General features: G+C 39.3%; 2 protein-coding genes across 4 annotated transcripts in view; both read right to left on the bottom strand.

Annotated features, from left to right (window-relative positions):
- The window catches only part of ITGA3 (integrin subunit alpha 3), a 115,309-nt gene that overhangs the window by 14,160 nt on the left and 84,329 nt on the right, over positions 1-16,820 (bottom strand). For all 3 annotated transcript variants that reach the window (XR_011556799.1, XR_011556798.1, XM_070727138.1), the window contains exons 14-23: positions 16,670-16,767; positions 15,145-15,310; positions 13,300-13,368; positions 12,380-12,459; positions 9,734-9,811; positions 8,546-8,648; positions 4,581-4,757; positions 3,357-3,473; positions 1,216-1,329; positions 344-442 (exon numbers count right to left, since the gene is read on the bottom strand). Coding sequence is in view for 1 of the 3 variants with exons in the window: in XM_070727138.1 (XP_070583239.1) it covers positions 344-442; positions 1,216-1,329; positions 3,357-3,473; positions 4,581-4,757; positions 8,546-8,648; positions 9,734-9,811; positions 12,380-12,459; positions 13,300-13,368; positions 15,145-15,310; positions 16,670-16,767 (1,101 nt within the window). In the remaining 2 variants the exon portion in view is untranslated. The remainder of the gene's footprint in view (positions 1-343; positions 443-1,215; positions 1,330-3,356; positions 3,474-4,580; positions 4,758-8,545; positions 8,649-9,733; positions 9,812-12,379; positions 12,460-13,299; positions 13,369-15,144; positions 15,311-16,669; positions 16,768-16,820) is intronic.
- The window catches only part of PDK2 (pyruvate dehydrogenase kinase 2), a 111,780-nt gene that overhangs the window by 50,250 nt on the left and 44,710 nt on the right, over positions 1-16,820 (bottom strand). The gene's annotated exons all lie outside the window — the stretch shown is intronic.

Below are 16,820 nucleotides of genomic sequence, written 5' to 3'. Positions count from 1 at the left end.
TTTGCAGCCCCACTGGGTAGTTTTGGTGACATGCATTGGTGAACCTACTTCCTGGATGCATGTAATGTATTGTACTATAAACTGACCAATCAGGTTGGCTTTGTTAATATGAGAAACCACTAACACACATACACACACACAACACACACACATGATAAAATTGGACAGTGACCTACTCTAATAGCTATTAGGCTTTACTACAATAAAAAAGCTACTGCAGAAAGTAAAAGAAGAGCTAGCCCAAAGCAGTTGGACTAACTAGATGGGCCAAGGCCTGGAGTGTGTAAACAGGAATTAGAAAGATCTTGGTGATTTCTTGGAGTTACTTCATCTTTTTACTCACCAACACTGTTTGATTTTTCATACTGATTGTAGAGGAGTTTGTCCTGAGGAAAAGAGTCACTTGCCCATCTACCTTGACACGATCAAACTGACTGTAATCCTATAAACATAGAAACATAGAAACATAGAAGTCTGACAGCAGAAAAAGACCTCATGGTCCATCTAGTCTGCCCTTATACTATTTTCTGTATTTTATCTTAGGATGGATATGTTTATCCCAGGCATGTTTAAATTCAGTTACTGTGGATTTATCTACCACGTCTGCTGGACGTTTGTTCCAAGGATCTACTACTCTTTCAGTAAAATAATATTTTCTCACGTTGCTTTTGATCTTTCCCCCAACTAACTTCAGATTGTGTCCCCTTGTCCTTGTGTTCACTTTCCTATTAAAAACACTTCCCTCCTGAACCTTATTTAACCCTTTAATATATTTAAATGTTTCGATCATGTCCCCCCTTTTCCTTCTGTCCCCCAGACTATACCTATTGAGTTCATTAAGTCTTTCCTGATACGTTTTATACTTAAGACCTTCCACCATTCTTGTAGCCCGTCTTTGGACCCGATAAGAATCAATATGTTAAAAGCAGCTACTTCTGTTATCTATCCATTTAACTTTGAAATATGTGTGTATAGTAGACAATAAGCCTAATTAATTCGTGGTATAAATAAATCCAACCACCATGGAAAAATAATTCTTATCCTTTTTGCCACCATTATTGCAGGAGTGACTTAGTGGTTCTTAGCTGCCAGACTATTTTGCAACAGCAATTGCAAAAAAGGAAAAAGGAAAAAAGAAAGAGGGAAAAAAAAGAAACCTAACATGTATAAACAACGTGCTACAGAATAGGAGCAGAAGAGTTGAACAGAACTTACCTCAATGAAAGTGCTGTTCCAAACTCTTGCTCGGACCTTCACATGTGTATATGCTCCGATATTCCACAAGGGGCATTCAAACCAGATGCAACGAGAAGTTCCTTTGGAACAACTCTGGAGAGGAAAAAAAAATGGAATGAGGCAGAGGAAAAGAATCAGTGGTGAGTTATTCACAGGGCGTTTTGTATGGTGTACAATCACAAGGACTTTTCATTCCTTCCTTTCAAATGGCATTTGAAAACAACGTCATATTCCCTAAAAATCCCAACTTTGCAATATCAACATTTGGTGGCAACATTTCAATGATACAATGCTGGCACTAAAAACATGGAAGAATATAGATAGGAATGAGAGGTCCAAGAAACTGGTTCAATTCCCCTTTTGAGCCCTTGGGAAAAAAGAACAGAAATTTGTCAACAAAATGACATATTGATGTTGTTGCTATTTTTTGTGAAAGGCTAGGAATGGGAGCCATTCTTAATTCTATCCATAAAACCTCTCAAAGTTAAGATACAGGGACACCAAGAGATCTCCTGAAGCTTGCTAGATATTCAAGAGAGTGAGTTATTGCCCTTAAAGTCCATAAAGTTGTGCATCCCTGCTCTTAAGATTTGGAAGGACTGGGATCAATGCATGGGTTCTTTGAAATATGAATGGCCACAGTTTCAATTATTTAAAAATGGTATCTAGATCCAATTCCTATTATGCTGTTCTTAAGTTAAAAAAAAAAAGTCTGGATGAAAGTTAACAAATATCAGATTTTGCTAAAAAAAAAAATACATATACAGTATTCATTTAGTTAATCTACTTAATTTGAGGATGATTTTATTTTTACCTGAAACACACACATAATCTGCCCTCACCCACTACTCCCATACAGCCATTCAAAAGGAAAGAGGCTACTAATACTGGTTCTAGTTTATGGCAGTATAGAGCAGAATATCTCAACCTAAGCAACTTTAAGATATGTAGATGTCAAATCCCAGAATTCTGGAGGTTGAAACCCACACATCTTAAAGTTACCAATGCTGAGAAACACTAATATAGAGCAATATTGGCTGGCCTAGACAGACTCATGATGAAGGAATTCTTATTAAAAACCGAAAAGATTTGGAAAGTGAATACATAAAGCATTGTGCGTTTCAGTAGGCAAGGAACTTTTACGAGTCTGCGGAGAGGGGCGGCATACAAATCCAATAATAATAATAATAATAATAATAATAATAATAATAATAATAACAACAACAACAACAACAACAACAACAACAACTTTGAATGCAATGTAAAGCTTGAACAATGGGAGTCTGTGCAAGAAAAATTTAAAATTTACACTGAACTACAATTTTAAAGAAAAATGTTATAAGATGATGTATCATTGGTATTTAACACGATAAGTTATAAAAAATACATAAAGGTGCATATGAATGTGGGAAACACAAATGTAAAGAAGAGACTTTATATCATTTTGTGGTGGACATGATTAAAGAAATATTGGTGTAGGATTCATATTCTAATGCAGAAAATTCTTAAAAGTAGAAATTTTGTTTTGGGTTTAATGGAAAAACACTTGGGGGGAAAATTGGAACGTTGATGTTATATATGTTGATGGTAGCAAGATTACTTTATGCACAGAAATGGAAGGATACTTTGATCTCCACAATAGACAAATGGCTGCAAAAATTCATGGAATTAGCAGAGATGACTAAATTGTCTGCTTTGATAAAAGGGAAAAAAAACCCAAATACTTTTGTTTCTACTAGGAAACCGCTTCTGCACTTTGTGCTTGAGGAGGGGAAAAAATGAAACTTTGATTTTGGGTTTTGCCACTACATTTGTTGGCATAAGACACACTAGTTTATACTATTATGGAGAAGTAAAAAGTTGAGGTTTGATGTTACTTTCTTATTCTAGTGCACCAAAGGGAGTCAGAAGTCAACACCTTTTCTTCTTCCTTTCTTTTATACACTCTTCCCTTCTCTTTTCCCTCCCCTATTTTTCCTATTATTTGTTTTTATATTATTGTATTTTACATTATAAGCTAATAGAAAGGACAATTTGGAAAGGCAAAAAATATGTTTTAAAAAAGTAAAAAAAAAGAGAGAAAAAAGAACAGAAAGGTTATCTAATGATGGAATGGTTACCAGTGCTGTTTCTGATTTGGCTTTCTTTGAAGATGCTAAGGTGATGGGAACCTCAGCCTTTGGAGATGTCTGCAACTCACGTTTTCTCCTTGCTGGGGAAGTGCTGTGATCTATTTGCTGAAAAATAAGAAATATTAGCTGTTATTCTGTCCATGAACATCAGGAAGTGTAAGAATACTTGCTCTCACCAAGAGGATGCCTCATAACCAGGGGATGATTCTTCATCCTGTAGGAATCAATGTTACTATTGGACACTTCTTTTTGCTGAATTCCTATGCTGTAACGTTAAGCATACCAGAAACAGTTTAATGGCAATTCTGTTGATTTCACTTGAGAAACAGACTAGATATGTACCAGTTTTAAGAATAAAATACAGTGATACCTTGTCTTACGAACTTAATTGGTTCCAGGACAAGGTTCGTAAGGTGAAAAGTTCGTAAGACAAAACAATGTTTCCCATAGGAATCAATGTAAAAGCAAATAATACGTGCAAATCCTTCAGGAAAATCCCAAACTTTAGAAGGGAGGTGAACAGAGGGCAGGGAGGAACAGCTAAATGGGGGCGGGTGGAAGAAGCAAGGCTAGGCTAAAAGGTGAGTGGGAAGGAAGAAAGGCAAGGGGGCGCCCCTCCCTTTTCTTTCTTCAAAAGACACCCTTTCAGTGCCTCTGCAAGCACACCGTTCTCCTACTTTTGTTAATGCAAACTCTTTCCCCCTCCAAGCTGCCCCTCCCTTTTCTTTTTTCAAAAAAGGGGAAAAAAAGAAATCCCTTCATCCCTGCAGCAGCGGCTTGGGTTCGTAAGGTGAAAATAGTTTGGAAGAAGAGGCAAAATAATCTTAAACATCGGGTTCGTATCTTGAAAAGTTCGTTAGAAGAGGCGTTCGTAAGACGAGGTACCACTGTATTTTATTTTTGAAATATTGTACCAAATTCACACAAAATCAGACAAGTCAGCTAATCATGAATCTTCATTTTCAGCCCTTTCAAAATATCTTGAGAATGCAAATTCAAGAACACCCACTTGTTGGCACTACTAGCAAAGAGGAGTTGCAATCCTTACAAGGCACACTATTCAAAACAAACCTGGTATCTATACATGAATCAGACAGTGATATTCCTAAAAGAGGCAGCTAAGGAGTTGAGCTCAAAATATACATACAGTATTTGTATTAAGTGGGGATAGAGCAAAAAGGAGAAGAGGCTGGAAATTGACCGTAGACTCACGGTGAGCTTGAGTGGATTGATGACGTCTCCAGATGGTTCACAATACCAGTCTTCCTTCCCTTTTATCAAGATTTCAGTGGGGTAGAGCAGCCACTTTCCATTACTGGCTTCATAAGGCCATTCAAAGCCTAACACGATTGTTCCCAAAGAAGCTAAAGACTCACTCTTTGTAGACACCTTAAACAAATAACAACAAAGATAACATATTGGTAACTTTTCATGATTATGTTGAAAACCACAGTGCAACTTTCCATTGACATACTTTTCAAACGAAAATCAGCCCAATTCTGAATGAAATCTACTTAAAAGTTAAAATATGTTGTGACTAGAAGTGTCAGAAAGGAATGGGGTTAAACACTTCTATGCCATAGTAGTCCTTATTTGTTGTGGTTAGCTCTGGCCCAGCTCCTGCCCCAAGGACTGTAGATGTGGGGGAGACATCCACATGCTGCAGGCCTGGTTTGCCCCCGGTGGAATCTGAAGATGAAGACTCCTCTGACCAAGAAGACATGAGTGACAGGGAGGAGGAGAGTGTGGCAGACAGCTCAGAAGGAGATCAATTATCTAGCTCCTCTTTGGATTCAGAACAAGAGTTAATGATACAGCCACGCATGCAGAGAGCGATGCATAGGCAACAACAACTGAGAGATTATTATCAAAGAAAATGAGGCCACCTGTGGTTGGGTGGGGCTGTGGTAATTAGTGAGGCTGCTATAAATAGCAGCCTGTGGGTTTGGCCATTGTGGAGGATTATCTGATCCTTGTGTTTCATGACTGCTTTCCTGACTTTGACTTTTTGTGTGCTGATTTTTCCCTGCTTTGAAACTAAATCAGAGCAAAGTGTGTTTCACTTTGTGAAAGAAGGACTTTGAATTGCCTCACAGCTGCAAGCTAAGTATCACAGGACTGATAAGGGACTTGTATAAATTAACAGTTTGTTTGGAGATGAGTGCTCTTTGCTATACCAAAAGAGGGCTTAGTTTAAGTGAATTTTCATTATAAAGAACATTGTTTTGAATTTTCAAACGAGTGTGTGTCTGAAATTTGTACCTGTGAATTTTTGGGAGGATTCTACCAGAGAGCCCGACAGAACATTATTAAAAAACAACAACAACCTGTCGTGTTCCAAATCTACTTGTGTACATTTTATGTTTAATATTTCTATATTTATAACCATAAAAGAAAGCCCATCCTTGACATCTATTTTTTTGTTCTACAATAAAGCCAAGAATTTTGGCGTCAATTGGTTACATATACTGGTAATTTATACAATAGCAAAAAGGAAGAAGAGTTTAAGGAAAAGTTGTGTTGGTTATTCCTTATCCTCACACCTTCAAACAATAATAAAGTAAAGGGTCAAAATTTTAACTACAAGTGGAGGGCAATTTTAATTCATTCCCCACTTTCCCAATCATCTCTCTCTTTCTCTCCCACACAGCTTTCTGTGATCTATATAAAAATGAAGTCCAGATGTTTTTTTCAAAAATCTATTCCCGATTCTGTCCTCAAGCTTTCTTTTTCAGTAGCCTGATTTAGGAGAGAAAATTCTTTCTTGGTGCTATTATCAATTAAACTTAGCCACTATTTGGTCCTAAGTAGAGATGAGAAGGGACAAAGATTGACTACTACCTGTACCAACCCCAACCCCCCCCCTGCTATGGAAACAAAGAATGCAATTGATCTCACTGAAATAGGCAGGAACTCCTCTTTACATGAACACCATAGCTTGTAGCTAAACAAACAATTACAGTGGAACCTCGACATACGAGCAGCTCTACTTACGAGCTACTCGAGATAAGAGCTGGGAGGGGAGCAACATTTTTGTTCGCCTCCCGAGCTCACATTCGGGATACGAGCGCCAAGGAGCTGTCTCCTGAAGCCGAAAGCTAACTTCCGCGTTCGGCTTCAGGAGACAGCTCCTTGGCGCTCGTATCCCGCGTGTTTTAAAAGGTTGCAGCCGGCCTGGGGGGCTCGGGGGGGGGGGTGCTGGAAAGCCCCCCAGGCCGGCTGCAACCTTTTAAAACACGCGCGCCGCTTCGCAGCTGTCTCCTGAAGCCGGAACGCTAACTTCCGCGTTCGGCTTCAGGAGACAGCTGCAAAGCGGCGCGCGCGTTTTAAAATGTCACAGCCGGCCTGGGGGGCTCGGGGGGAAGCCCCCGAGCCCCCCAGGCCGGCTGCCACGTTTTAAAACACGCGCGCCGCTTCGCAGCTGTCTCTGAACGCTAACTTCCGCGTTCGGCGGCAGCGGTTTTTTTTTGTTGTTGCACGGATTAATTGACTTTACATTGTTTCCTATGGGAAACAATGTTTCGTCATACGAGCGTTCTGACTTACGAGCCTCCTTCCGGAACCAATTAGTCTCGTAAGTCGGGGTTCTACTGTATAAGAAAACTTGAAATCAGAACCCCTTGTCTATGCATATGATTTGGGAATGTCCCGTACTGCAGAACTTTTGGAAAGAAGGGCAAGAGGATACTAATAGGATGTTAAACATACGATGGACAATTGCAAAGGAAATGGCGGTATTAGTTAAAAGCAGCGAGATGGGAGAATTTAGAGAAATAAAAGAAGCAGTGATAGAAAGCGCTCAAGTAATAGTCCTAGGCTGGAAGGATGCGACAAAATGGACAATACAAAATTGGTATCGGTACATGGGGGATGATATTCAGTTTGAGATTATGGATAAGAGGATGAATTTAGCCAATGAAATCAATCTGCAGGAACTGGTGGGACAAGGTGAGATGATATGTGGTCAGTAGAATTTGAGACCAAGCTATAAAGAATAAATTAGAATGGCTGTATAATATGTAAATAGATATATTGCTCTTGAGTTAAAATGATATATACAATTTTGATCCCCATTTTGGTGGAGGGGTATGACTAGTGCCTGGTGGTGGGCACTTAAACACTGAGAACATTGTGATATGTTGTGTGTATGTTCTATTGTTATTGATATTATAAAAATTTATAAAAATATTTTTTAAAAAATAGAAATCAGAATCCCTTGCCCAACTTCGTCACGATAGGATTCTAATTGAGAAAATAATCACTTAACAATAGGCTGTTTTACAACTGTTGACAGTTACAACAGCTATGAAATGGGTGCTTTCATAAAATCCATTCCTTTTAATGGATGTTTTCTTCCAGAAATTGGCAAAAAACACCCCAAGCATCTTGAAGAAGAAGTAGGAGACCAACCACAGGACGTTTCTATGGGTTCAGATTCAAGTGAAGGAGAAACAGATGCTAGATGGATAAATCCTTATTTCAGATGTTTGCAGAGTTGAAGAGAGCAAGTGTCAGGGAAGAAATAATAATAAGAGGAAGAGGTTAATTAATTAAGTAATTAATTTGTCAAGTCCGGGTGTCAGAGGAAGAGAGAGTTGAGTCGTCAATCTGCGTTTAGAAAAATTGAGGTTTCTTTCAAGCAGCTCAGAATGTAAGCATGCCTTGTGTGCTTTTAATTGCAGTTTTTATGACTATGGACTAACTCTGACTAGCCATAAATCTTAGAATGACTTGTGGAATGTGTTAATGATTTTGATGTTGCCTTGCATACTCAAGTTTAAGATAAAAGATTAGCGCTGCATGCCGAGATGATTCAGTGTGGAACAAAGGAAAGAAAAATAAAGATGGTGTGGTGTTTTACAAAAATATGCATTTAGAATTCCTCTATTCCAATTACCAGTGGCCTTTAACGGAGATCAGAACACACAGTAGCCCACCCCTGCTCCCCCCCCCCCAAAATAGTGGCATCCACAGACCAGCACTAACCAAACAAGTGGTTTACTACCTGTATAGGAAAACTGGTCCGGACCAGGAGGAACCCACAGCTGCTTATAGTGTACCCTGGTCACATCAGTGAGATTCATGATTTTATATGCATGGATTTCTGGCATTTTTTGCCAGTTTCTGGAAGAAAATGTCCATTCAAATGAATGGATTTGATCATAGTAGACACTTACCAGGAATTCCAGTTCAATGGGACTGCCTATATCTTCTTCATGCTTCATGGCTGATTCTCCTATGACTTTCCCACTGAAGTATGACTGAAGCCACCGATTGAGTCTACCATGAAGAAATAGAAAAGTTGGAAGAGATATTTTCATAGGCTCAGGTTGTTTTAACCAGCTAAATGTTGAGGTCATAGTTTCCTGGGAAACCTTTTGTTATTCAGTAATATAGAGAAGTAGGGCCTACAAAATTTCTTCCCTTCAAAGATGTTATGATTGGAATTCTCTGGATTTCTGGTCTTTGACCATTTTTCCTGGGAAGTCTGAAAGCTCCAGCTGTGATATATCTGGAGGATACCATGTTGAGGTATAGCAGCCTAGAAGTCAAACTACATTCAAAGGCTGAATTTTTTTTTAATGAAAGGAGATATATATTGGAATTCGTCAAAATTTGACATAGTATTTTCTCTGGCATTGAAACCCCCTTTCCATAATTTTCCTTTCTTTTTTTCTTTTTTTAAAATGTTTTTTTTTAAAAAAATAAGTTTAATTAATTTTTTTTAAATTAAAAATATAATTTATTTATGAATACAGGAAAAAAAAGGGGAGGGAAGGGAAGTATGAACAGAAGAGGAAAAGGGGCAAGGGAAAAGGATACAAAATCAAGGAATTTGGAAAAATAATAATGTTATACATCATGGTACATAAATTTCTTAGTATCAATATAATATTTCTCAAGTTATGTAAATAAACAGTATCCTTATTATTACCAACTATATCTTAAATTGTAGTAGTAAATCTTACATCCCATTTCCAACGAAATATCAATTTCTAATACATGTATATATATATATGTATTAGCTAATACGTAATAGATAAATAAAGATGATTTATAAAAAAAGAAAATAAGATCAAAGGAGCAAGAAGATTTTAAAGTTTATTTACAAATAGAAAGATTTAGAGTTTGAGAAAGAAAAAAAAGAAAGAGAGAAAGAGAAAGAGAAAATGTAAAAAGAAAAATCTGCGTATGGCGCAGACGTTTTTAGGTGATACGACATTGTGTAAGGGGATAATAGAAGTTGTATATGTATAATGTAGTAAGTATATTTTTGTATGTAAAGAAAGAAAATATAAGAATTGACATAAGAATTAGTAATTTTCCTTTCTTAACTCACGTCAAAACTTTAAGAAGATACGTACATGCTTAGTGATGCATCAACTGTGTAGTCCACTAACAAAGCTGCTGTCACTAGCTGGAGATCTTCCTGATAGCTTATCCTGTACAAATTACAATAGTCAAAATGTCCATCATATTATTTTAAAAATGATCCCAAAGAATATAAACCATAATTATATTCTGTCATCACTATAAATTATATCTTAAAGGTTTGAATCTAATTATCTTAGAGGTTTGAGTGGAGTCCACATAGTGTTTCCTTTTCCCATCAGTTGGTACTAGTTTTTGTACTACCTCATGCAATATGAGAAATTTTTAAAAATAGTACTAGTGTGGTCCTCCTATGAGCTTTATATATTACAGCAGTGATGGCGAACCTTTTTTTCCTCAGGTGCCAAAAGCATGTGCGTGCACGCTATCACAAACACAAATGCCGACATCCATAATTCAAGGTCGGGGAGGATGAAAATGGCTTCTCCTGGTCCCTGGAGGCTCTCTGGAGGCCGGAAATGGCCCATTTCCTGATTTCCAATGGGCCCACTAGACCCACTTTTCACCTTCCCCAGGTTCCAGAGGCTTTCCTAATACCTGGGGAGAGTGAAAATGCCCTGCCCTGTCTCCCAAATGGTCCTCCGGAAGCCAAAAATGCACCCCCAAGCCTTCGCTTGAGGCAAAAATCAGCTGGCTGCCACACACATGCATGCTGGAGCTAAGCTAGGGAAACAGCCTGTGTGCTGGCAGATATGGGTCCATGTGCCCCCTGTGGCATGTGTGCCATAGATTCGCCATCACTGTATTAAAGCAATCCAACATTACAGTAGGCGTGATTCATAGTTACAGATTTACTTTTTGCCACCAAAGCCTGTTTGACCCACACATACAGTTAAACATTATCTACAGACCTGAGAAAATAGAGTGGACTGCACCACTTTCAACTACAGGTACGGTGATACCTCGTCTTATGAAGCCCTCATTATACAAACTTTTCGAGATACGAACCTGAGGTTTAAGATTTTTTTGCCTCTTCTTCCGAACTATTTTCACCTTACGAACCCGCCGCCACTGCTGGGATGCCCCGCCTCTGGACTTCTGTTGTCGGCCGAAGCACCCATTTTTACGCTAATGGAATTTCCCTGAGGCTCCCGTCCATGGGAAACCCCACCTCCGGATTTTGCGATGCTGCAGGGGAATCCCAGCAGGGGGATCCCAGCATCGCAAAAATGGGCGCTTCACTGGCAATGGAAGTTCAGAGGTGGGGTTTCCCAGCGAGGGAAGCCTCAGCAGAATCACAGCATCACAAACGGTGTGATTTCGCTGCGGCTTCTCTCGCTGGGAAACCTCACCACTGAACTTCCGTTGCCAGTGAAGCGCCCATTTTTGCGATGCTGGGATCCCCCTGCAACATTGCCAAAACGCAGAATTCCAGAGGTGGGGATTCCCATGGAGGGGAGCCTCAGGGGAATCCCACTAGCGTGAAAACTGGTGCTTTGGCTGGCAAAAGGGGTGAATTTTGGGCTTGCACGCATTAATCGCTTTTCCATTGATTCCTATGGGAAACATTGTTTTATCTTACAAACTTCTCACCTTATGAACCTTGTCCTGGAACCAATTAAGTTCGTAAGACAAGGTATCACTGTACTTTAAACTACAAGTACAGGTAAATTGCAATTTAATATATTTTGTTGGTTTTGCTTTTGCACAGCAAAATGTAATAGCAACAACCTTCCTGAAAGAACCAATATACAGTAGAACATTCCTCCTTCCTATGTTAATCTTCATAATAAAGTTATAATTTATAAGTACTTTCCCCCACTTTTAATATAACATACCAAAGTGGTGTGATATACTATATTTGTGACTTTCTTGTCTTGGATATGCTGATCCAGGAATAACTGGTTTCACTGGAGGAGGGTTTTGTGTGTGTGTGTGTGAGGATGTGTACGTGTACAGGCATACACTGTTCTAGATATCAATAGGAGAAGAAGTACAGTGGTACCTCTACTTAAGAATGCCTCTACATAAGAACTTTTCTAGATAAGAACTGGGTATTCGAGATTTTTTTGTGTCTTCTTAAGAACCATTTTCTACTTAAGAACCTGAGCCCGGAAAAATTTCCCAGGAAATTTGAGACCAGCATCAAGGCTTGGCCAGTTTCCTGCAATTCCCCCTTTAATCCTGGCCATCTTGGGCTTTTCTGGGCTGCCAGAGGAGGATTTGGCAGCCAGAGCAAACAAAGCATTTTCCTTTCTCTGGGCACTTGGAGAGGGAATAAACGTCTGCCAGCACCCAGAGAAAAGAAACGCTCCCTTCGCTCTGGGCAGCCCAGAATAAATGGAGCATTTTCCTTTCTCTGTGTGCTGCCTCAGAGTCCCCCTTTTTTATTCCCCTCCCCTCCCCTTCTTCCTTCGGCAGCGACTCACCTCCTCCTCTTCTTCTTCCTCCTCCTCCCACCCAAATTCCGAGCTTTTATTTCTTTCCTAATGGGTTTGCACACATTGTTTGCTTTTACATTGATTCCTATGGGAAAAATTGCTTCTACTTAAGAACGTTTCTACTTAAGAACCTGGTCACGGAACGAATTAAGTTTTTAAGTAGAGGTGCCACTGTATCTTAACACAAAATGGAAATCATTTTGTGACCTGCTTATAAATAAAGAGGACAACACTCACGTGGAACGTTGAACCTGGACAGTGATATTCTGTGTAGATAGAGTAATCCCACCAATTTCAAATGTGATAATCAGCTCTGCCTGGGAGAGAAGTCAGATTGTGCAATATTTGGTTAAGGTTTGGATGACATATTTTAATCATGTTTGCAATCTGATGTTCACTCGACTGCCATTGGTTAATTACACAAACATCTGTGGCAAGAAGGATCTTTTATCAGCTGAATTGTCTGGAAGAGCAAGACCTTGGAGACTCTTAACCTCAAATCTGGACTACGGACTTGTCCTTTCAAGACAAACATTGGACTGAATAAATAAATTCTTATTCAGCACCAGTATTTATTGCTATTAATTCAAGTTGAAGAGGAACTGGAGCTCTTTGTAAGAATGATCAAATAAGATGCACTTATTACTGCAGTGATTTTGCTAATAAAAAGTCCAATGTTTCCAGGCAAGAATTTATTTTATTTTTCATTCCAATCACATTTGCAAAATAACATACCCTCAACCTTGAAATACATTACAATATTTCTTTTTAACTTTGGTATTCATGATCCATCCAATGCTGCCTCCTATACAAACTGACATCTGGACAAGAATAATTAAATGTCTTATGTGTATTTTAAGTGCTATTAACTAATACAATTTTTAAAGGTCCAATGTTTGATGCATGGCTGAAAGTAAAAATTCTTTCCACATTGCCAATGACCATTAGTTTAAAAACTAGAACAAAAATCTAACCTAGCAAATAATCTTAATAATTTAAAAAATACTGCGATCGAAGCTTATTCAGTTTTTTAAAAATCTTATGGCTGAAAAGATAAGGAGGCCCTGAGCAATTAGGAATACCCCCCACCCCCATTGATGAGACCCACCTAACAGAAACTTAGTTTTTACAAAGTGTCCAAACCAGAAACAAATTACCTGCTGATTCCTTTTGAAGGGATTGCCCAGTTCACATATCACTGTCTCCTTGACAGTACAGGCCCCACTCTGAAAGGAATAAAATTTCCAAAATTTATTTGTATGATTTATTTATTATGGCACTAATTGAGAGTTATCTATAATCTATTTTCCCATGGGTGCCGAAAGTGCGTCTGCACATTCTGTTGCACCTGCGCAAGTGCCCACACCCATAATCCAATGCCTGGGAAGGGTGAAAATGGCCTCCCCCTCTCCCTGGAGGCCCTCTGGGGGCCATAAATGGCCCATTTTCCAACCTCTGGTGGGCCCGGTAGTCCCGTTTTCCCAATTTCTGGTGGGCCCGTAGGCCCATTTTTCGACCTCCCCAGGCTTCCCTGGAGCCTGGAGAGGGCAAAAATGCCTTCCCCCATTCCCCTGGAGGTCCTCTGCAAGCCAAAAATGCCTTCCCATAGCCTCCACGTGAGCCAAAAATCAACTGACCGGCATGCACATGCATGTTGGAGCTGAGCTAGGGAAATGGCTTGTGTGCCAGCAGATATGGCTTTGCGTGCCACCCGTGCCATAGGTTCGCCATCACTGGTATAGACTATTGTATACCAATTTTCCCCTTGAACTGTAGCATGTTGTAAATTTCATTATTCCCCTCCCCTGCAATTCTTGCATTGTTCCACTATTATTACTTCTTTAAAGTTTTACATCCATTTTATCATGCGGTTTGTTATTTGTTCTAGCTCTGTGTCATGTTTAAGTAGCAATTTATAAACACATTCTAACTTATTATCTTGATTCTATATAAGAATTTCAAACTCTGTCATCTTTCTCAGGGTCTTCTTTACGATCATTGTTTATTTTTTCTGAGTTATTTTGCTGTAATAGATTCATTAAGCAACCCGAATGCTGGCTGGGGAATTCTGGGAGTCGAAGTCCAGATATCTTCAAGTTGCCAAGGTTGGGAAACACTGATCTAGGGCAATGATGGCAAACCTTTTTTTCCTTGGGTGCCAAAAGAACATGTGCACACACTATCGCACATGTGTGAGTGCCCACACCCATAATTCAATGTCTGGTGAGGGTGAAAACAGCTTCGCCTGCCCCCTGAAGGCCCTCTGGAGACTTGAAATGGCCTGTTTCCCAACTTCTGATGGGCCCAGTAGGCTCGTGCTTCACCCTCCCCAGCTGCAAAGGCCTCCCTGGAGCCGGGGAAGGGTAAAAATCTATTATATTTCTCAGTTCAGATGTATGATTGTCGCATATACAATCAGATCATTCTTACTTTGTCTCTACAATGTAATCCAATTTTGGGGAAAACTAGTCTGCTTCTTTTAGATCTTTTAGATCGGCATACAAATCCAATGAAATAAATAAAATAAATAAAAATAAATATTACCCTTGCTTTTAGATTCCTATTTCATTTTTGAAATTTTTGATATGGCTTTAGTGGAGCCCAATTTATTAATGGAAAGCTGATGTGGTGCTCAGCTCCAAAAAGAATAGTGCATTCCTGCTTAAAGCTTTTGAATCTTGACATATCTTGGTCGGTTCACCAAGTCAACCATGGGAATACTTGTATACTTTCAGGTTAGTCGTTAGCTTTATCTGCAAAGCAATTGAAAACTATGAATCTTAAAGAATACTATTCTGATCTGTTAGAAATGCCAGGAATTACTAAAGAAAAATATCGCTTAATGCAACACTTGCAAATTTGTGTGATTGAGTACAAAGGACTCCACAGTCTGGGCTACATGTATTCTACCAGAACTTGTAAATTTTTCTGAAAAGCCACTGAGTGCAGAGCTGAATGGAACAGTAACTTAATGCTACCCCAACTTTCAGAAAATACCCCACCGGCCGAATTGAAGAAGGCAGCAGAGAGGGTGAGAAAGTGATATTGAGCAGGGCCTCATGAGCATCCTCTCCATTGTTGGGTGATGTTGGCTTATTAGTGACTTTGATGCTCAAATTCAGTTTCTTGACTTCCAAGCTGTACTGTAACACCTGCACACCGTCTCGTCTATAATGGAAAAGAATAGTACAATTTATTTATTTATTTATTATTTAGATTTGTATGCCGCCCCTCTCCGCGAACTCGGGGCGGCTCACAACAAAAAATATAAACAATCGTACAAATCCAAATAAATTCAATAAATTTAAGTATTTAAAATAGTTTTAAAAAGAACCCCACTATATTAACAAGCACACACACAAACATACCATACATAAATTGAGGGAAGATGATTGAAAAAAGCATACCGTATATGCCCCTCCATTCTTTTCTTAACTTCGGTCAAAAGCGACTAAGACAACAATGCACAATTTGGTACTCCCCCAAAATTTAGGACTATAAGCTTTATAATTTTCAGGGAACTTTGGGGTTATTTGAAACCATCATCCAAAACTCCCAGAAGAGACCAAGTGACTTATCTTGCCTTAGAGCAAGAAGTAGGAACTCATTAACTATGTGCTTTTGTCCCTGGCTGAGAGGCAATTTCTACTGAAATGCTTCCAGAACTGTGCAATGTTTTAACTGTCTGGTGATGAAACCTCACTTATCTAGCCAGCCAGTCAAAGTGTTCTAGGGCAGGTTATTTGCATAATAACAGTAGAATGCACTGATCATGATTTTATCCAGTGATTTTTCTAAAACTCACCACGTTATCTAGGGCAATGATGGCCAACCTTTTTTTCCTTGGGTTCCAAAAGAACGTGTGCACACACTATCACGCATGTGTGAGTGCCCACACCCATAATATAATGTCTGACAAGGGTGAAAACAGCTTCCCCTGCCCCCCGAAGGCCCTCTGTAGGCCTGAAATGGCCTGTTTCCCAACTTCTGATTGGCCCACTAGGCTCTTGTTTCACCCTCCGGGGAAAGGTAAAGACACCCTCCCTCATCCCCTGGGAGGCTCTCTGTGAGCCAAAAACGCCCTCCCAGAGTCTTTGTGTGAGCCAAAAATCAACTAGCGAGCACACACATACACATTGGAGCTGAGCTAGGGCAATGACTCGCATGACAGCAGATATGGCTCCACGTGCCACCTGTGGCACCCATGCCGTAGGTCCCCCATCACTGATCTAGGAGCTACTATATTTATTGCCCTAAAAAAAACCTCACAAAAAGGGGTCTTTCTTTGGTGGTTATCATGATGAGCATAATGCAGAAATCACTCAGAATTAGACAGAATTACACACAACATAAAACAGTGTATAGTAAAAAGTGTATTTAAAAATTGTTAAAAATCAATTAAAAAAAATAAGAGAACTGGACAGAGTTCACCCTAAATTTATGATTCTTTATTTATAATGATTAGAATCATTTCATATGTTAATCTTCTTCTTCCTCATCATCTTATCCTTTCCCAAATTCTCTTACCTGGGCAGCTTTTGGTTCTTTTCATTTAGAAAGACTGCCTGAATCTGCAAGTTGCTATTGCACTGACTATCCGTTCCACATTCCTTCTGAAACTGAATCTGAAAATAGACATTTTGAGTCAACAGAATGAGACAAAAAACAGGGGAAGGGT

This window comes from Erythrolamprus reginae, chromosome Z (genome assembly GCF_031021105.1).
Source record: "Erythrolamprus reginae isolate rEryReg1 chromosome Z, rEryReg1.hap1, whole genome shotgun sequence".
Taxonomy (NCBI): Eukaryota; Metazoa; Chordata; class Lepidosauria; order Squamata; family Dipsadidae; genus Erythrolamprus; species Erythrolamprus reginae.
This window is presented reverse-complemented; position numbering and strand designations above follow the sequence as displayed.